General features: G+C 52.6%; 6 protein-coding genes across 6 annotated transcripts; 4 read left to right on the forward strand and 2 right to left on the reverse strand.

The window, feature by feature from the left end:
* Positions 1 to 811: 811 nt before the first annotated feature.
* CORC01_06232 (uncharacterized protein) lies at positions 812 to 1,178 on the forward strand (the record flags this gene model as incomplete). Its single annotated transcript, XM_022617873.1, has 2 exons — positions 812 to 972; positions 1,004 to 1,178. Coding segments are annotated over 2 exons (336 nt in total), but the record flags the coding sequence as incomplete, so codon positions are not given.
* Positions 1,179 to 3,560: 2,382 nt separating this feature from the next.
* On the forward strand, positions 3,561 to 4,099 carry CORC01_06233 (uncharacterized protein; the record flags this gene model as incomplete). The annotated part of the gene is made up of 3 exons (XM_022617874.1): positions 3,561 to 3,589; positions 3,689 to 3,732; positions 3,816 to 4,099. The coding sequence occupies 3 exons, from the start codon at positions 3,561 to 3,563 to the stop codon at positions 4,097 to 4,099; spliced, it is 357 nt and encodes a 118-aa protein (XP_022475591.1).
* Positions 4,100 to 7,581: 3,482 nt separating this feature from the next.
* Positions 7,582 to 7,848, forward strand: CORC01_06234 (uncharacterized protein; the record flags this gene model as incomplete). The annotated part of the gene is made up of 1 exon (XM_022617875.1): positions 7,582 to 7,848. The coding sequence occupies one exon, from the start codon at positions 7,582 to 7,584 to the stop codon at positions 7,846 to 7,848; it is 267 nt and encodes an 88-aa protein (XP_022475592.1).
* A 2,812-nt stretch (positions 7,849 to 10,660) lies between these two features.
* CORC01_06235 (nicotinate nucleotide adenylyltransferase) lies at positions 10,661 to 11,663 on the reverse strand (the record flags this gene model as incomplete). The annotated part of the gene is made up of 2 exons (XM_022617876.1): positions 10,661 to 10,762; positions 10,830 to 11,663. The coding sequence occupies 2 exons, from the start codon at positions 11,661 to 11,663 to the stop codon at positions 10,661 to 10,663; spliced, it is 936 nt and encodes a 311-aa protein (XP_022475593.1).
* Positions 11,664 to 15,159: 3,496 nt separating this feature from the next.
* Positions 15,160 to 16,625, forward strand: CORC01_06236 (pectate lyase C; the record flags this gene model as incomplete). Its single annotated transcript, XM_022617877.1, has 3 exons — positions 15,160 to 15,374; positions 15,445 to 15,589; positions 15,651 to 16,625. The coding sequence occupies 3 exons, from the start codon at positions 15,160 to 15,162 to the stop codon at positions 16,623 to 16,625; spliced, it is 1,335 nt and encodes a 444-aa protein (XP_022475594.1).
* A 1,699-nt stretch (positions 16,626 to 18,324) lies between these two features.
* On the reverse strand, positions 18,325 to 19,967 carry CORC01_06237 (G-protein coupled receptor; the record flags this gene model as incomplete). Its single annotated transcript, XM_022617878.1, has 4 exons — positions 18,325 to 19,068; positions 19,129 to 19,344; positions 19,401 to 19,605; positions 19,666 to 19,967. 4 exons carry the CDS (start codon positions 19,965 to 19,967, stop codon positions 18,325 to 18,327), a joined length of 1,467 nt encoding a protein of 488 aa, XP_022475595.1.
* Between the last annotated feature and the right edge of the window lie 11 nt (positions 19,968 to 19,978).

Genomic DNA, 19,978 nt, shown 5'->3' on the forward strand with positions numbered 1-19,978 from the left:
AGTATCTACACCCGCCGCCTGCGTCTCCTGAGATCAAATATCTGTAGAAGCAGTACGGATACCTCTAGCATCTACCCATTTCTACACTGCCAAGCATGTCTACACAAGTACAGATACTTTTAACTCTTCGCTATCAAATCCCTGCTGGACCACACTGGCTGATCAGCGCCTGTGACGCCATACCCTCCAAAGTCAAGACTGACAACCCCCGATCTTCGCCATCCATGACAGAAGTTCAGAACTGAGCTGCATCCCTTCGGGGCTTGGGCTACGTATCCACACAGTTATTATGTCTGCCGCCAAGCTCGACGCTTGACCTTTCACTGGCGCGCGAACCTCCCTGCTGTCCACTCCCGGCAGACAGCAGCCGATTTGGCGGCGTTGGCGCCCTCCACCCCTCTCCGTCCTCACCTGAGTCTTCTCTGCCAGGAGAAAAGTGTCCAGCAAAAGAGCGGATTCTGATTCTCCTACGACTACCCGCCAGTTAGGCCGATGAGGCGTCGCTGCTCGACTGCTCTGTCAGCCAAGAGCCTTTCTCTTGTTCCAACAGGCGTTACAGCGGACCATGCTATCCGCAATACTATACACCACGCTACGAATCGTGCGGGGCATCGAGGGCGACGACAGGTTGTTGGCGAGGTGGGGGTTTCCGTACCCTTTTCTTTTCGCGATGGAGCCACCGTCCCGCTCTCACCCGTTTCGCCTTCATCCTCCCAAGACGATGAGAGAGACTTGCTCCAGCGCCAATGTGTCGTGACAATTACATGACGAGGGGAAAAACTATTTTCACCGCCAGCAAAACTCTCCTCACGTCATTATCCTACAGGACCGGAAACCCAAATTGCGCGGCTTTGGGCATCCACGATGCTTATTCCAAGACACCGACGAACATCAGCATCCGCCAGCAGCCAGCAGCCACGATCCCGTTCTTGATTCTGTCACATCTCGGGATACCGCTTTCCGCGAAAAAGGATAGGATGGATCCCTTCCTTCCCCCTCCCACTATGGAGTACTGTGTATCGGTACGGCAGGCCCCCAAAACTCAGTTCTCCAGTGACTCCCCACCCACACAGGACCCTCTCGGCCCCGTTCCTACATTAGAACAACCGCCGGACCCAAGTTCTATTCAACGCGACGTTGTACAGGATGTACGGATTACTTGTTGCACACTACATTAGCTTGGCCAGCGCCACGGGTCCGACTAGGACAGGTGGTGGGGAGCACCGCGTAACAGGGACGAAGAAGGCAGCTCAAGGCAGAACAGGCAAGGAAAGGCTCACCGGCCAGGTAACCGAGAGCAAGCTGTTTGCTTGCCTGTTTGTTTGCTGCACTAGCATACGCTGACCACAATGGAAAATCCCAATATAGATAGTCGAGGGAGAAAGAGGCATATCGATTGTGTGTGTCTCTGATGCAGGGACCCCGGAAGACGGACTGAGATCTCGGAAGCCTTTTTCTTTTCTCTCTCGCTTCGCTTTATTCAGGGTCAAGGGCTACTACCTCTGCCCCCCCTCTATTCTCCTCCCGGTTCAGTCCAGGCTGCCAGGCCTCAAATCCAAACTTTTTGCCTTTCTTCCTTCCAGTCTACGACTGCCCCCGCAGCCTGTCTGCGCCTCCAAGAGTGATCCCAGCGCCACAACCGTCGCATCTCACAGGCTGTGAACTCTCCTCCAGCACCAGGAAACCTGACACACCGAGAGTGGTCTCGGACAAGGTACCCCCGGAGCCCCTGACATCGGCCGAGTGATGTCATCGGATCAGCGGCCGATACTCGTCTCTCATTTCATATCGTTTGCTTCATTCCCTCAACTTTGCCTCTCGCCATGCAGCAGATGGCAGCCTGTCTCCCTGGCCCCGACAAACCACGAGTCAATCCTTCTGCCCGCCTGTCACCGGCGCCGTTTCACAACTTCAACCACAGGTTAACGCTCTTGGACAGAGGAAGCAGTGGGCAATACGCAGTATCAACATGGGAGCCCTCGTCAACTCCCCGCATGAGAGCAACAAACGATCCTATTTCTCAATCGCTACAGATACTTCCATAGGCTTCTCTCCCATGGTTCAACCTTGCACTCGAGGCAAGCTGAACGCCTTGCTCGTAACTGACTGGATGGGAAAGGCTTCACCCAATTGTATTACTGCGAATATGCTTCTCTTAGGTCTGCGGTCGATATGCTCCGTTCGTTGAAGCTAACAGTAGATCTTCGTACTCGCTCAGGTGACACCGCTGGTAAGGAGCTGATCATCGTCGTTCACCACCACCCACCCTCCCCCCCGGTTCTCCGTTGTTTTTCGATACTCGCGTCTCAAACAGTCACGTACAACGGGCAAGGTGAACGGACGGATCATCATGGCGTGCCGTGCATATCGTCAGGCGGTCTGACTCTCGCTGCATCGTGTGTTGGCGATGGGTCGCCAATGGTTGGACGAACGACCGCTCCACCGCAGAATCTCAATCCAAATCCACTTATCCAACGCACAACCTTTGAGCGTTCTCCATCCATCCATTCTTGTCCAGACTCCAACATCTCTCCCGTGTCAGCGTTCGAAATTAACATCTTCTGCGACTGGGAAGAACAAGGATGTGCCCATTTCAAAGTCCCGCAAGCAACCCGGCGAAGCCTCCAAAAAGCAGGAATGCGAGCATGGCATTTCGCAAAAGCCCAGGGTCTCCAAAAATTTCCACCATCTTCCGGGCTCGTAGCGCGCCAGTTTGTCACAGTCGCAATGTTTCCGCCTTCCCTGTCATCTGGAGAGGACCCCTTCCAGCGAATTCAGCCTTTTGCCAAATCTGTCTCCCTCTCCCCCCTCCTCAGATTCCCAACGAGGTAATGACACAAGCGATCGGCGGTACCCAACATGAAGAGCAGCGCTCGGCACTCAGAACAGCAGGGCGACGATCCCACAATACGCCCGACTCAGCCGATCGTCTCCGACCAATGGCATTCCCGGCATGGGGATCGTCATCAAACGGGAAATCCCAGGGGGCCATGTCAGTGCTGTTCACTGCGTGGACGGAACAGGACGGTTCAGGTTCCGGGAGAATGCTGTCGCAACGCTAGAACCTCGCTCGTGCTGCCATACCCTATCACGAAGCCTGCTCACATCTCATCAGCAGGGCATATCAGGGACAGCACGTCTCCTTTCTCTCACTCCTTTACGACCTTGGAATAGATGAGCTCCTATTGCCTTCCACTCGCATGTTCGGCCGCCAGAATAGCACCGTACTACACGCCGCTCTGCCCCGCCCCCAAGCCGGGGAGAGACTACGGATATCCTGTGGGCCACCGACGACGGCAACATGGCGGTGGGATCATGGCCGTTCCTCTGGCCGCCCACCTGTGTCAACTGCTTCCCTGCATTTTCGTGTGCCATGTCTCGTACCCCGCGCAGGTCCCCTTATCACACGCTTCTATTCATTATATCCCCTTCTTCTTTCTCAGGCTCTCAGACTTACAATCACCCTAAATAGGCATCCGTGGTACCTGGCTATTCCTCGTCCTGCGTGTTGAGATTGGGTGCAGCACATACCACACATACACAAGCACGCCCCGGACGGCATGAAAGCCGGGGCCACGGAGCGGGTCAGGTGAGACCGGACGGCGACTTCCTATGGCCGTAGACGCGCAATCTACTCGTTTCTTGGTTCTTCCCGGGGACCAAAGCCCAGTTTGCGAGTTGGTTCCAGACTCGCTGCCGTCGCCGACGGAGGCGGCGCCGGCAATTTCGCAAGTCCCCGTTTATCGTGTTACTGTCGTCGCCCATCGACGGTCTTTGGCCATCCGGTACCATGGGGCCTTGTGCGTTTTGCTCAGCTTTCTTCGGCGCTTTTCTTCCATTGCCACGAGGCGATTGGAGCAGGTTTGCGTTTCTGCCCGTCAAGGGACGTCCCAGTGCCACCTCGGATGGCGACCAACTCCGCACCAACTCCATGTATCTGGTCGCCGCTTCCGCTCTGAGCGTTACCTCGTCGGATCCTTTCTCGGCGTTCGGGCAAGAGGCATCATCTGTACCTCACGTGCAGCGCTGGTCCTCGGGGGTCGTCCGGGTGCTGAACCGGACCACAGAAATTCCTGTTGCAGAGATCCATTATTGCTAGGAATGGATCCAAAGAACGCGTTGGGGAAGGGGGGTTTGGCGTAACGTGACGGGTTGTGATCTGCGTCGACTCCGCGTACAAAGAGTACACAGAAACTGGGAACAGAAACTGGGAAATTTCTCAACTAAAATCCTACGACCCCACGTGGATTTCCAGGAATTGGGGGGTATCGGCAAGCCAAGATTTCGAATCCCAGCTTCGAATCCAAATGGCAATTAGCCCCTCAACTTCCGGGTTTTCCCATATCCAATTACTAACAGTCCCTCTGTGCTCCGGGCAATGAAACTTTATTGCAAGTTCTGCCACCAGTCGTATGGATCATTCCGGCATGTGAATAAGGAAAAATCTGGTGTCGAGTGGTTGTCCAGTTGTAAGTGCAACGTCGAACGGTACTCAACGTGGTACTCGGTCGAAAAGCTTGACTCAGCTAAGCCCAATAGGTGGGTGAAGGAAATAAGCAATTTAGCAATTTCTCCAAATCTGCAATGACACGCAGGTCTATTACTGGATGCTGGATAGTATTCTCTCGGAGGATTTCGTCCAGGTGGTCCCTTGGATGATTCTCCTTCTCTAGCTCCGGCCAATTCCCAGCTAACCCCCCAATATGCAGAACAAAACTCTCCGATTGTTCTGGGCAACGATCTTCCCACCTCCGAACGGCGTCAACAGCGTCGCAAAACGAAGCCATTTGAAACTCAAGATGTAGATTCTTCCTTTTCTGCGCATATGTCGGCTCCTTACACCAAGTGTCTGTTGCTTGTGGCTAGTGTGGGCGGGCATCGTTTGCTGGTTTATTAGCTGAAGTAGGCTGTTGTCGGTATCTAGGTTGTCTTCACGACAATACACATGCAATCTGTGGGATAAGCGCGCGGAACATGCAATAGGGTTTGAGTGAAGTTCGCGCTGAGTTTCTACGCTGAGACGAGATGAGACTACCAGGCGGTGAGTGTAGTTGGGCGATGATGGCAGGCTATCCTTTACCTTCCCGCGAGGAAGGCAGAGCATGGGATGAGTAAGATTTCGAGATGGGCAGAAAAAAGGCTAAATGGGTCGAATCGGTGTCATCCTATGACGACTTCGCTCTCCCACATGGTCGGAGACAGGGTGCGAAGAGTCAAGATGGGGGCATGTTGTCGAGGAACGATGGCTTCTGGTTTGAGATGGTTGAGGGGTCATGCTGACTCTCTTCTTTTTTTTTTTTTTTTTTTTTACACTTTTGGCTTGCGCGTGTTGCATGTGTGTGGGTGTGGGTGGGTGTTCCGCTTGGCGACTTGATGGGAGTGCTGCATGTGCGTATCTGATGTGACTCGTGAATTGGAAAGTCAATTCCCCGGCGGACTCAACTCCTAAGTTTCAAGAAGGAGGTGTCAACAGGGTATTGGTTCGGGGGACTTTGCATGTCGTCTTCGCGCCTGGGGTAGAGTTGGAGACAATGCGTGCTAATTCTGTGATTTGACGCTTGCTGTTCAGTTTGTGATTTTGATGATGACGAGAACGACTTGAGAATAGACTCTTGAGACGACTAGCAGCCGTACCGGGCTACGTTGAAAGGTGCTGGGTGTCCTGGCTAAACCTTAGATGGTTGGTTGCTCTCTTATCAAGCACCACATGCCAATGTTGGCATCATTAGATAATTTGATTTGCCTGATTAGATTGAGCAAGAGCCTTATCGGAGTTTCTTACACAGCTGCAGGATACCGCGTGCAAGTTCAATCGAGGATTGAGAGGGCGGATTCCACTCTGCAGTGTTCTGGGCATTCCGTATTTTGTATCAACACCACATTAAAACACTTTGACTTTCCTGTACGTCATTCAATCTAGATATCAAGATGTGATACAGATCATAAGTCACTTTTACTCCCCGTCTCTGAAATGAACGAAACTCCATAGATACCGTTACAAAGCAAAGAACCGTGGTCTTTTCCCTCGTATTTCATGCCCATTCCTAGTTTCTTGAGCAATCCTATTGCGTATGTCCTCAACTAAAGCCTAGAAAGTGTAGCAGCGAATTCAGGGGCTCTTCGCACTCAAGACAATGGTCACAGCGTAACGAGTTCTGAGTGCTAATTCCAACGTATAGAAAAGTTTCGTCTATATCCTCTCACTTCTTAGGGGATGTTATAAAATAAATGTCAAGTTACCATGATCATCTTCAAAATATGCATAATAGTACTAATCCTCGATTATTGAGATCACAGAAACCCCGAGAGTTTACAGGTGAGATGCTAGCTACCTAGCTTTGGATAGTAGTAATGTTTCCACAAAGACAACATCTGATCTAAAATTTGGAAAAATCACGCAGCATAGCATAGCATTTGAAAGAGTTCCCCCAGAATATACTCAAGTATGGTCTAAACGCCAATCTAACTAAGATTGATGGAGATGGACCATATGGCTAATACCTGTACTTGTCTATGTTTCCAAAGATGAAGCAAACAGTATTAGCAATTGCATTTATATGATTTTCGTAGTGGATCGACTAGCTTGTCACTATTCATAGTCACATCCCTCTGATTTCTCAAGGTTCTAGTAGCCCGTGATTTTGATTCGGACAGATAGCAGCAGATGTTGATACGCTCGTGGTAAAAACTGTTTTTGCAACTTATCCAGGGTCTTTTTCTGTCTCTTTCTACTAGGTTCTAGTAGAAAGAACTGGCAATTGAGGTCCCAGGGATTTCCAAAGGATTCATTGTGTGCTAGTAGTACGGTTTAAGCTGACATTTTACCTCCCGAACCCAATTTTGCTACACAGATCCCATTCACAGATGTCTCTAAATCTGTTCTGTTCATATTCACTTCGAGCATCACCACTGCTCTGGTGGACCTGTGTCTCCGGCTTTCCTCCAATATTCCACCAAAGACTTCACCGGCCACCAATGCTTAGTCGACAAGCCCTAGTTATCACACTCTTCCGGCATCGACTCATTTCGAGGGTGAAGCCCACAAAGTGGAATCTATATTTTTCCTTTCAAAACAAATACCCTAAGAAGGCCTTCACCTCTCTTAGGTATCTCTTGAATTCCTTCCTTCCTTTGCAGCCTTCCACGGAACAAGACCATCACCACCAACAAGAGGCACTCTTTGAACATTTGACCCTTAGAGAAGTCGGGGATCTTCTCTTTCTGAGTCAATCTTCTTTTTTTCTATTCTGCAGCAGTTTCTTTCATTACCGAAGTCTGCAGACCACCTTGCCCATCCACGACATTGCCCATCACCGCCAAAAGTTTCCAGCCTTTGATACCGCTCATCTGGCTGTTGCTCGTCTGGTATATCACCACCATGATTCCCTCCTTCAGTGTTACCCCTGGCGTCAACGTCCAGCCTGCCAGACATACCACGCCCGAGACTACCTATAAGCCCGTGTCAGTATCCTCTTCCATTTGTCTGACTATATTTGAAGCTGATATGGCGACTTAGTACTCTTGCCATTGACCTGGGAACTGAGTCGTCCCGTGTGACTCTCTACTTCAAGGATAAAGACAATGACGTCTTCATCGATGTCCGCGACCCGGACGCGCCCCTGGGCAGTAACAGCTGCGAATTCCCTGCGATTGTTAGCCTTTTCGACGACACCTTCTCTGGCCAAGATGTCATGCGCAACAATGCCAAAGGCTTGCCGGTCAAGTTCCTCTTCTATAACATTGCCGAGCGCGGAGGAAGCTACGAAGTTGATATTCCCGACACCGTCGCTGAGCGTGTCTACACCGTCTACATGCTCGAAGCCCTCTACGGTGAGGGGCGCTTTGTAGGCATGGCCGCGGCAAAGTTGCCCGAACTCGTGGATGAGTACATGGACACCATCCAAGCCGCTGTTGCCTCTTTCTGCGAGCAGGGCGGATATACCATCAAGGATGCCGTCTGTACCTACACGAGCAACGGTGAAGAGAGTGTGAGAATGATTCACACCCGTCTTCTCCTGAGCCTCTGCCCCGACTTGTTATTTGAACAGTTACACTTCATTGAGGAGCCTCACGCCCTCGCCCACTACTTGCTGCGCGAGCCTGGTCCCTGGATCAACGTTGATGGTCAGAAGGCTTCTCAGCTGCTCGTCTTCGACTTTGGCGCGCATTGTCTTGTAATTTGCATTGTCTTCCAAACCATTACCGTCAGGCAGACCGTTGACTGATATGACAATAGCACACGGCCATCTTCCAGCTGAAATGGAATGAGTCGGGAGCCGGCATTGCCGGAAAGCCTGACTTCTTTAGCGGCGTCAACATCATCAAGGGTGGGTTGAGTGTTTGCGGCCATAACTGTGAAAATGTTGGGCTGACACCCCTGACAGAAGCTTTCGGGGGCGTCGATTATCACGCCCACGTCATTGAGAGGGCTCTTCGATCTGAGATCAGCGGAGAGCTGTCCAAGAGCGAGCTGGAGACTGTGGTGAAGGGCATGATGGCCCACTTCGACGAGCAGCAGAAGGCCAAGCAGATGGGCAAGAGGGCTTTCGAGCTGCGTGGCGGAGGGCGCACTTGGCAGTGCAGCACCACTGCTGCAAAGAAGCTCTACCGAGAGGCATATGGAACGGCCCTGTCTCTCATGGACGAGTGTCTCGCTGACGTCGGTGCCTTTCCGACTGCCATTGCTGTCACCGGCGGCAGCTTCAATAACAATGCTGTCCTCAAGGCCTTCCACTCCAAGATTCGAGAGCGCAAGGAGATGGGTGCAAAGCTCAGCATCTTCCACAGCTACAGCCAGGCTGACTACCCGTGAGTAAAATTACTCCATGTTGTCTTGCAAGCCTTTTCATGGGATATGGCTGTTCCCATGTGAGAACTTTTGCTGATCCCTGACGCTACAGTTCCACTGCTATCGCCAGAGGCGCGGCCCTGGCCATCACGCACACGAAGTCTGTCCGCGACTTCCTAGATGAAGGTGCCGCTTTTGCCGTGTCCTCGCCGGACATACCTAACATGGGACGCGCCCCGCCTATTCTCCTCCACAACGGCGTATCCAACATGGTCAATCTCAGCAACGCTCAAAACTGCAAGTTTGCCATGCTGTGCAAGCCTTACTACGCCATCAACGGCGACAACGTCCAGCTCTTTGGCGCTGACCGCGCTTACAACATCTCCGGCCAGCACAGCTTCACCGACGTCTCCTGCTACCAGATCACCATGCAGTATCTGCATACCCAGGGCGGCCGCGACTACCTGATTGTCACCATCCTTGTCACCCCGGACGGGATTGGCCTTCCATACAAGATCATCTTCAAGGTTCCCGTTCATATTGATAGTGGTAGGAGAGTCCTGAAAGTTGACCACGACTACGATTGGAAGCCTGTGAAGGAGGAGGAGGACCATGATTATCTCGACGAGGACGACAACCATCTTGGAGACTATGATTTGGCCGCTATCAGAAGCTCCATTTGGCGCCGCTATCTCGCCGAGGAAGACGAGTAGAATTGAAGCAACTACTTAGGCTTTGGGGGTTTCGGAGGTTTCAAGGTTCTTGCCAATAGTTCTACATGACGACCTGCTATGATGAAAGACGATTCATGAGAGACAGAAGGAAGTTACGAACGCCTGCGGCCTACAAGCGTCATATCAGGCTATGGCGACTTCTCTGCGCGGGACAAAGATAATCATAACCTCAGATAGATAGCTCAGGAAGACAGAACGATGACATCGAGAACGAAAGCATCCTCTGGCAAATCTAGTGACCAAGATTCAATCCCCCTGTAATGGGCATTGCCGACCCCGAAGCTCCTCTTAAAGTAACAAACCCTGTTTCCGCGAAGTATTTTTGATGGTCATCAATCTGGTGGATCATCGCCTGGACCGTAAAGAACGGCAATTATGTCTCTGCTGAATCCCTATTACACGGTTTCGAGGAAGTCTCGGCGGTTTAGCATTGGAGAATAAAACACTGCATACAAGCGTGAGGGTGTGCAGTCAATGATCATGAAAGCAACCAAAGACAAGCGCATTCAAAAAGACTTTGTATGGAAAGAATATAGTAAGAACATATTGTGTTCCCGGACAGCTGAGTTGACATCCACCAGGGGCCTTCGTCAGTCGCTTGGGCTTGGATGTATTGGCGCTGCAGTCTACGTCCGGCGGTCTTGTGCTATTCCGCCCTCCTGCGGACAGGCTTCCTCATTGTGGCCGGCGGTTTGAACGCTGATTGTCACGTAACGGCCACGAGTAAAGAGTTTAAAAGACGAGGGTTGGTACGAATGCGGTAACCCCCTCGTTGGTCCCGAGGGGTGGGGACTCTGATTGTTCAATGGGAGAAGTCCCTATAGTTCAAGATATATGCATATCTCTCTCTTCATAGCGAAGCCCGCCCGATGCACCTTATTAAACCCATGAGAAAAAAATAACAATAATGAAATGTTTAGACCCTTTGCCATCGTCTCGTAAAACCCAAACGCTGATAACCACGCCAGTTGTTCCCTTTCCCCTTCTCTTTACTCTTGATCTTTCTGTCTCGTCTGGATCTGGTCATTTCTCTCTCTCTCTCGCTCTCGCTCTCGCTCTCCTCTTTTTCTACAAACTCCATGAGGATGTTTGAGTTGAACACTATTGGTTGAACATTTGAAACCCGGGAAATTCCTTCTTATTGCACCTCCTTCTCCTTGCCCTTTTCATTTGTTGCTGTATCATCTTCATTGTACAAACCGTGCTCGTCAATGTACTTGATGACTTCAGCAGGAATGAGCTATAATCATATTAGCAAATGCTGTCGGGAGCCAAGGGGGATTATTCATTGGGGACTTATAACTCACGTAGTCAATGCTCATATTCCTCCTCAACAATAACCGAATCTTGGTACTCGAAACATCGTTGGGAACGACTTGCGGGATGTAGTAGATCTGGTCCTCGTACTCCTTAAGGTTACCGAGGGCCTCATCAATATTCACACCAGCCCTCTCGAGCACAAAGGCGCCAAAGTCGCCGAGGATGTGTCTCAGATCGGAAGGCGACCAAACGCCCGGCTGACTCATGGTGTTGATCAGGTCAGCGCCGGCGAGCACGGCGATACGCACACGCTTGCCATTGCAGCCGCCGCGCTTGACGTTAATTTCGTGCTCAAAGTGGTCGAGCACGACGGCGGTAGGGACGTAGGCCGTCTGCTCAGCCTCCCAGGGGTCGACCATGAGGAAGCGGGATGTCTGCTCGGCGGCGATTTCGCACATGCGACGGCGGTGGCAGGCGGGCGCGAGGCCACGCTTCTTGTAGGCGTCGGAGACGGGGGACAGGTAGGAGCCGATGAGCTCAAAGTTTGTGTTGTAGCGGACGTAGTCTGCGGCCATGACGGCCATGCGGAGGTGGAGGAAGGTGATGGGGCTGTAGGAGCCCGGGGCGACGAGGACGAGGGGCTCGCGGTCGGGCTCGGATTGCTGGAGGCGGAGGCGATGCTCTGGGAAGGAGTAGCCGGGGGGGGCCATGGCCTCGATTTCTTCGGGGGTGGCGACCATCGTGAGGTTTCGCGGATGGGCGGCGGCGGACGCGGCGATGGTGGTGTGAGCGTTGCGCGGCGTGCTGAGACGCCGGAGAGGAGGGGTCGGCGGACGGTGGTAATACGCGGGGGGCGAGAAAAGCCGGAAACCAGCTCTCATCAACTCTTTTTCCTTTTCCTGGGACTGTTCGGATAGTAGGCCGATGCGAGAAGGAAGTGGTATCGACTATGGGGAGGACGGAGGAGCTAAGGGAAGGTCGGCGGGGGCTCCGTGATCTTCCTTGAGGGGTTCGGTGTCTCGGGACGCGGCTATCGGTTCGGTCGGTGCCTAGGTCATAGGCAGCAGCGAGGCGGAGGGACGGGGAATGACGGAATCTGCCTGTGAAGAAAAGAGGTGAAATTGGTCAGCCTTGCGCCATGTACGTCATGTGTTGATGAGACCTTGGGCAGAAGAAACGTGATAAAAACGTACCTTTTCGCAGAACAAATGTCGTTGGCAATCGGACAGTGACCTTTTCTTCTTGGGACGACGGTGGAAAAGAACGTTTCTGGTTGTTGAGGGGTGTGTTTGGAGTTCTAGTTTCCGGTCGGGGATTGCGTGACTAAGATTAAGAATGACACTGCGACTTGCCTTTTGGGAAGGGGGGGGGGGGGGGGGTAAAATGTGTGTTGTCGTCTACACTGGAGCCTTTTTTTTCTCCTCCGTGGGGGGGGCGGGGGGGGGGGGGGGGGGGGGGGGGGGGGGCGGGGAGGGGCGGGCGGGGTGGGTTTGGGGGGGGGGGGGGGGGGGGGGGTAAAATATCTCGTTTCGTCTAACCTAGGTACCTTAGTTTCTGCGCTGCTGGGTGGTACCGTGGTAGAATGGAAGACTCGGAGTGCGTGCGTGGGTGTTGCGGCGTTACGGCGTTACGGCGTTCGTCGCAGTGGTGCTACAGCCTGCAGGTGCTTCTCATCGAGGGGTTGGCGGGGCTGGCCGAAAGGATTTAGTCAGCTACCCCCCACTGCGGGATGCTCTGTGATTGGAGGGGCTGTACGGAAGACAACTGGGCCCATGGTGGAATTGCACGGCGTCTCCGTCTTCGGGGCTCTTCTCTACGGTGTCAGTGATGAGAATTTCTTCTTATTTCAATCATTCTATCCTATAGCTTTCTCACGTGCCGATATCTTGAAATGCATAAATCTGCATTGTGAATCATGACCGTCAAGTCGAGGTTTGGAACCCTTGGACGCAATCCACGGCGTCAAGTGCCATTGCCGAAGTGAGGGGTAGGCGACGGCCGACCGGCAAACGCCGCCATCACTTGGGCTCTCTTGATTTCCCATTCCAAGATGACAAGGTACTCGGATGAGTGCGGCAGGTTGCGCCTCCGCATCCATCAGGCTGTCCGGGAAGTATCTGGCTCATGGCTCCAGGAACTTCCGACTTACGAACACCGCTGAGCGCTGGAGTTCTGTCGTTGAAATACCTAGCGAAATGCGCTGATATCCACTCTGAAATTCTTCAGCACCTGTTGTCCTACCTCACCTTGGGCAACATCCTTCAGACACATACGGATACCTAGTGGCTCTAGCTTCCTGACTCGCAAGCACCACTTTCCCCGTGAAAGCTCCCTCCACAAGGCACCAACTATGAGCCTCGGCCAACACGTATAAATCCCAACGAGTCGCCCAGCAGATCAACGTGGCTGTTTCTCGTGCCTGAAAGATCGACGCGCCCGAGTCTGAAGACAACGTGCCCCAGCTTCTCACCTTACTATGTACAACGAAGGAATGCTGTCTCACTACGCCCGACCAATGTGTAAGACAGATGAAGTCGAGGCTCAGAGGTCTCTCCGCCACGTGACTCACGCAAACGTCGCGTGACACACACAGCGGTTGAAAAGGTTTGCATTGCCCCCTGGGGGGTGGAGGGATGGTATTCCTTTGACCGCAACGTCTCCCCCTCCGACATCGCCAGTCCCCGTCAGACAGGCAACTCTCTGCGCGCTCGCTTTGGGAGATCTCCTAGCGCTTCAGTTCCATGCTGCCGTTTCACTCGCCTGGGCCAAGAAAGCCCCAAGCATCCCCCGGCACTTTTTTCGGCGAAGAGACCAATCGCCGCGTTCTTTACCCTCTGCTCTCATGAATTGAATTTTGCGCCAATGAGCCAAGTAAGGCCTAGCCGCCCAGATTCCGAAGTTTGTCGGAATGAGGAACTCAGTCACAGGAATGCAGGAGCCACCGTCACTGGCCAGTGGCCACAGCGTCTGAAGTAAGTTCAGATGGCAGGTCACAGGTAGTCCTGGTAAATACCTGCTCAAGGCTGTTTTCTGAACGCGAGCTTCGAGGCTCACTGCATGAGCTGGTCCTTTGTGTTCTGTCGTGGAGGAGCGACAATGAGATGAAGATGAAACCTGCCCAAATTCCAAGCGCCTGGCATCTTCTGCCACCTCGGTCTTGACTGCGAAAAGGCAGAGAGTAGGCCATGGGAGGAAGATGTCCCGATGCTCGACTTTTATTCTTGGAGGGAGCCTGCGTTCGAGGTCGCGTCACAAACTTGGAGACCTCATCAAAGGCACTCTCGAGAAGGACATCTGACGGGTGGGAAAGTCACCAGCGGCTTGATCCAGCCGAAAAGCATCCCATTGTGAGCTACCGGTATTCCATCTCACTCGGCCTCCAGGCTCTACAATGTAGTAGCACCTCGCCTCGTATTTCGCAAACGATACCGTGTCCACCATGTCACTCCAAAACAAACCTCCGGCCACCATCATCAACTTGAAAAAAACAACCCGCAGGAAAATCCTCCGCCGCCCGCCGTGTACGGTGTGGGCTACCCTCACCCCGGCTCCGAGTGGCCCCGTCCTCTGCCCCTTCAATAACGCCCAAACAGCACAGACGGCTGGGATTCCCCACAAATTCTGCCCGTTTCGGAGGACGCCTACCGTCCGCCGTCCAATTTCGACCTCGAAACTTTCTGCCCATTTCCCACCAATCGCCCCAGCATCTCTCCGGATGGATGCAATCGCCGTCCGTATCAGGCAGGCTGGCAATGCTTAATGGATTCCAAAATCATGCTACTCTGTATATGAATCCAAATTAGGAGGTGATCAGCGGGTATAGATCAATGGAAACGGAATAATACATCAAACGCAAGGGTGCAACGATCTCTACCGTCCGGCCAAGCATCCCTGAACCAGCATCCACGGCCGCCATACGGCCGAGCAAGACCAACAGGCGCCGGCCTACGTCTCCATGTGCATACACGCCCCTTTCCAATTCCCGTTGCTTTCAGGGCAAGAAGGATCATGGGTGGTAGCAGGCCCCCTGATCAACCACCGCACACCACCCTCCCCGGTGGATCATCACCGCGAAAGCTGTCCATCGAGAGTGCAACATGGCAGACCGACCTACAAAACTAAACCCGGGACCCTCTCACGGGGGTTTTCCTCTTGGGATCTTGTCGCTTTGCTTTAGTATTCTGCTACGCGTGCCGTTTCCATCCACCCCCCTTGTTATAGCTTCTTTCTAACCGTCTTTTTTTTTCTTTCGCCAAAAGTTGTCCGTACTGGAACTCCTTTGTTTGGTTTCGGACTGTCTGGTACATCGCTTCCGTTCCGCTTCTTTACCACCCCCACGCATGCCAATCGTTTGTTTCCTCTGCCGACAATCCGACCATGAAGGCTCCCACGACCCTGCTGGCCATGGCTGCCATTCTCTGCCAGGGCGTGGCTGCTCTGCCCGCCGCCGGCTGGACCGGTACCGCCGTCACCCCGGCCAAGGTGATTGCCCGTGCCAATGCCACTCCCTCTGCGTTCCCTGGCGCCGAGGGATTCGGTCGCAACTCGATCGGTGGCCGTACGGGAAATGTGTACAAAGTGACCAATCTCAAGTAAGCTGTGGCCTACTTGGTCCTCATGTTCTAGGTCAGACTCTCCCTCTGACTTTATCGTGCGCCGCAGCGACTCTGGCACGGGATCCCTCCGCGATGCCGTTTCTCAACCCAACCGAATTGTCGTCTTTGATGTAGGCGGTGTCGTGAAGATTGACGCCCGAATCGTTGTGTCAAAAAATATCTACATTGCTGGACAGACAGCTCCAGGAGGTGTAAGTCGAGGATCTCGGGACCGTGACTCGGGATGACCGACGACCAACTAACACCAGCCAGGGTATCACGATCTACGGAAACGGCTTCTCCTGGTCCAATGCCAATGATGCCATTGTCCGCTACATCAGAATTCGTATGGGAAAGGGAGGCGACTCCGGCAAGGACGCCATCACCATTGCCGATGGCAAGAACATGATCTTCGACCACGTCTCCGTCACGTGGGGAAGAGATGAGACCTTCAGTATCAACGGGGACGTGTCTAATGTAACCATAGCAGACTCCATCATCGGCCAGGGCCTAGAGACTCACTCGTGTGGCGGCTTGATGCAAACCAACGAGGGTGGCGTGTCCCTCTTCAGGAACCTCTACATTGACAACAAGACGCGCAACCCAAAGGTTAAGGGCGTCAACTCCTTCATCAACAACGCCGTCTACAACTGGGGCGGCGGAGGCGGCTACATTGCCGGAGACTCCGAGGGAGCGAGCTACACAAACATTATCAACAACTACTTCATCTCGGGGCCATCCACCTCCGTCACGGCCTTCACCCGCGGCAACGCCAACTTCCGCGGCTACGTACAGGACAACTTTTACGACTCGAACCGCGACGGCGTTCTCAACGGCGCCGCCCTCTGCGTCTCGACGACATGCTACTCCAACATGGCCATCCAGACCACCGCCTTCGACTACCCTGCCCCGGCCAACGTCCTCACCGCCACCGATGCCGTCGCCCACGTCGCCGCAAAGGCAGGCGCCTCCATCGTCCGCGATGCGGTCGACGCTGCTCTGGTCAAGGAACTCCTTTCGTACGGAAAGTCCGGCAAACTCATCTCCGACGAGGCTGACATGGGTGGCGCCGGCGATATCGCGGCCGGTACGGCCAAGAAGGATACCGATGGCGACGGCATCCCCGACGATTACGAGTCTGCCAACGGCCTGAACCCGAATGACGCCACTGATGGTATGAAGATTGGCGCTGGCGGCTATACGAACCTCGAAATCTACGTCAACTCGCTCGTTCCTGCAGTTTACTAGATTCGCCGTCTGGCAGGTTGCTGCGTTTGTTGAACGTTCATGCAACTGCATTGGGGATGTTAGGGGGTTGAAAGGGACCCTAGGTTGATATCGAAAACCCTTGGCTGTACATGGCACGCTCTACCACTTCTTCTTGTGTATACATATTACCCATTGTCGTCAGTCTAACGACGAGGTACATATATTCCTTCAAATGAACATGTGTGTTCACCTTTTCAAGCCTTGGGACTTGAATAGCATATGAATATGTTATTCCGCAAGTCAGACCGCTATTTTTCTGCTACTCTGTGAAAGGCGGGAGGTGGACCTACACCGACGTTGTTTGATGCTGCCGGTGCCGGGCTGGGCGGTAGAACTGTGGGGCGCGGGGCGCCCTAACTACTCGGTCCACTCAGGTAATTCAAGTACACTTCCGGGTTCACTCCGAGAATAAGTGGAACATCACCCGAAGAGCATGAACCAAACTGCCACCTAACCATCCTGCGAGAGCAATACAGACCATTGCGCTCTCCCTTTTCCTGGATCGACCACAAGACCGTCCCTCGTTCCTTACTCTCGATTCCAAGTCGGCTGGAGCAATACCATATGTGCATTGTGCCGCCTTCCTAGAATTCGCTCCCATCTCTTCTCTAATCAGCCTCAAATTCCCTGCAGAAGTCGTTCAGGGCGGTGCCATGTCATGAAATCGAACCAGTGGTGATAACCTCAAACCCTTTTTTTTTCTTTCCCTTTTTTGTAATTTCCATATTGCAGAACACCAGACACCACTCACTGTTAACGACTATCACTGCGCCACAGTGTGTATTGTCACGAAACCTGACTAGTATCAGCACATACTAAGCTGTCTACCACGTGCATTCTCACGTGGCCCTGACAATCACTCGATATTCAGCGTCTTATCTTTTCCTCATTCACTTTGGGTGGATATATACCACTCTCTACCCACTTGATGGGCCCATTGCTGCGTGCCATAACTCGTGACACGAATCCTTAGTAGAAACGCATGAACCTGGAGCTCGTAATATTGAGTAACTTCCCCCACCGGCATGAGCTGCGACAGATTTGGATCTTCCATATCGACTGGACATTATGTTTGTCTCGGTAGAAATAATACATGTTTACGAGGCGTTCAAGACTATCAAATTGGTGGCTGCTGATCCCACTGGTCTAATGGTCTTGCTCAGGGCACGAGGAAGCTACATTAAAGATCACTCATTCTGCTAAGGACTTTTGCTGATGATCATGGCAAGAGTACACAAAAGGAGACAATCAAATGGTGGCTTGACTAAAACTTCCTAGATAGGCGACTTTCACATTGAGCAGCCACCCAAAGTGGCCAGACAATACTTACAGATTATGTAGTACGGCACCATTGCTGGTTCAAAACAGACTGGCATTTGCCTTGATTAAATTGTGTGTCGCTGACATCGTCAGGCGGTGTGCAAATACTTGGATCGTGCGCGTGACCGACCGCTGCGCATCCGAATAATAAACAATTCCAAAACTTCCCGCAAAATGTGAATGTACTACTATGTTGGTATCCCTCCCGTCAAAAAGTCCCGCTCGAGTGTTTGCCGCCCCCAAGGCATTCACCATATCGACATCCTGAGTCATCCCCAACCACAACCAGAGAGTGTCTCTCGGAAATTAATCTCTCATCGTTTGAAGACTCAACCATCTGATGGATACAATCAGGGTATCATATACTAAAAGATCCTCTCATTGCTCTGACTTTCCCGACACCTGATGGCACCGTCAGCTCGAGCTCACTTGTTTGGTCGCTACCAATGGCTTTCATGTGAACGAAGCGACCGTTTCTCAATCGGTCGTGTTGATCGCTTCGGAGTACCTCGATCCTGACTCCGCCTTGACGACTTTCAGTGTCGCAACTTCCAAGTCGGATCTGATGACGACCGCGCATGTCCTTCCACTCTTCTTTGAATGTCGTCCAACTGGTCATGAAGAAGATGACGGCATTCCAAACGCCTTGAAGTGGGAGTACCGTGGCGCTGGCGACGTTCAAGCCAAAGCTGACTACCTCAGGCTTAAGAAGGTTGACTACTCTGTTGATCGAGCTTGGTGTCCACGTCACCAAGACAGAGATAGCGAATATGAAACTTGTCCGCAGGTATGCAAGCTTGACAGGATCTAGGCGCTCCAATCTGTCTGAAAATTTTGTTCGAACACGTCCAATTCGTTGAAAAACAGATCGCTGCGGCTTCGGCGGGGGAGGATTCGATGTACACGTGGTCTCGAAGCGAGGACTTGGCGAACCTTCCTCTTCACTTGTACGCCACGATCGCTGGTGTCGAGGCTCTTGGCTGTCCGACCCCTTCTTTATGGCGGTTGGTGGTTGTTGAGGAGTCCAAGGTCTGGGTGTCATTGTTGTAATTTGAATATCCGTCACGGCGGTTCCGTAGTATTCGGTACGACTGGTGAGATTCTGGGACGTGTCAGTGCAGGGCCGATCATTTCGAGTATCTGCACGTGCTTGGTAACATACCTTTTCTGCCGAGTCCCGCTCATCTGAGCAAGATATATCTTTGCAGTCTCTCACAGTGTTGCTGAAGGTGAGGTTGTGTAGTTGGTTGCGGTGATGGAAAACATGGTAGCCGACGGCAAAATAAATGACACACGAACCGACAATGCAGGTCCAAATGGGAATATAGTAAGTGAAGATTCGAAGCTTGGACCAATCATGGTTTATCCAGCACCATATCTGTTGAAGTCAGTCCCGGGTTTCCCTCTGGTGATCGTGAAGCGGAATTTACATACTGTTGCATCTCCGTAGATAAGGTCTTGCGGACCACGAGGCCGGACTACGAGACAAACAATGGCCGGGACCAAGGGGAAACCAAAGCATATGGCGCAGTAGACCCCAATGTAGCGTCGGAAAGAAGAAGGATTGGCACCGGCGAAGAAGACGAGGTAGACGTTCACAGCCATGGCGAAAGACCACCACGGGTCAGATTGCATGAACCTATTGGATCGATCCATCAGTACCGTTTGCCAAAAGGAAGACTGAGGGAATAAGACGAACATTTCTAGCAAAAACGCCTGTGCCTGACAGAGAGCGGATTCTGCCCCAGCGCGCATGCCATCGTAGCCCATGGCGCAAGCAATGCTAGCGCCGACATTGGCAAGAGACGCAAAGACGATGAAAAGATTTGGAACACTTCGAATGCGCTTGAATTTCCAGTAGGTGATGAATATCAGGGTGACTCCAAACAACGACAGGGACGCTCCAATTCTTTCGAGAGCGATAATAACGTCGACCTGAGGCTGGCTGAGAGTCTGAACCTTTCCCCCCATGTCGGCGATAGGTCCTTCCGGTCCGTCCATGGTTATAGTTG

This window comes from Colletotrichum orchidophilum (assembly GCF_001831195.1).
Source record: "Colletotrichum orchidophilum strain IMI 309357 chromosome Unknown Scaffold_46.1, whole genome shotgun sequence".
Taxonomy (NCBI): domain Eukaryota; kingdom Fungi; phylum Ascomycota; class Sordariomycetes; order Glomerellales; family Glomerellaceae; genus Colletotrichum; species Colletotrichum orchidophilum.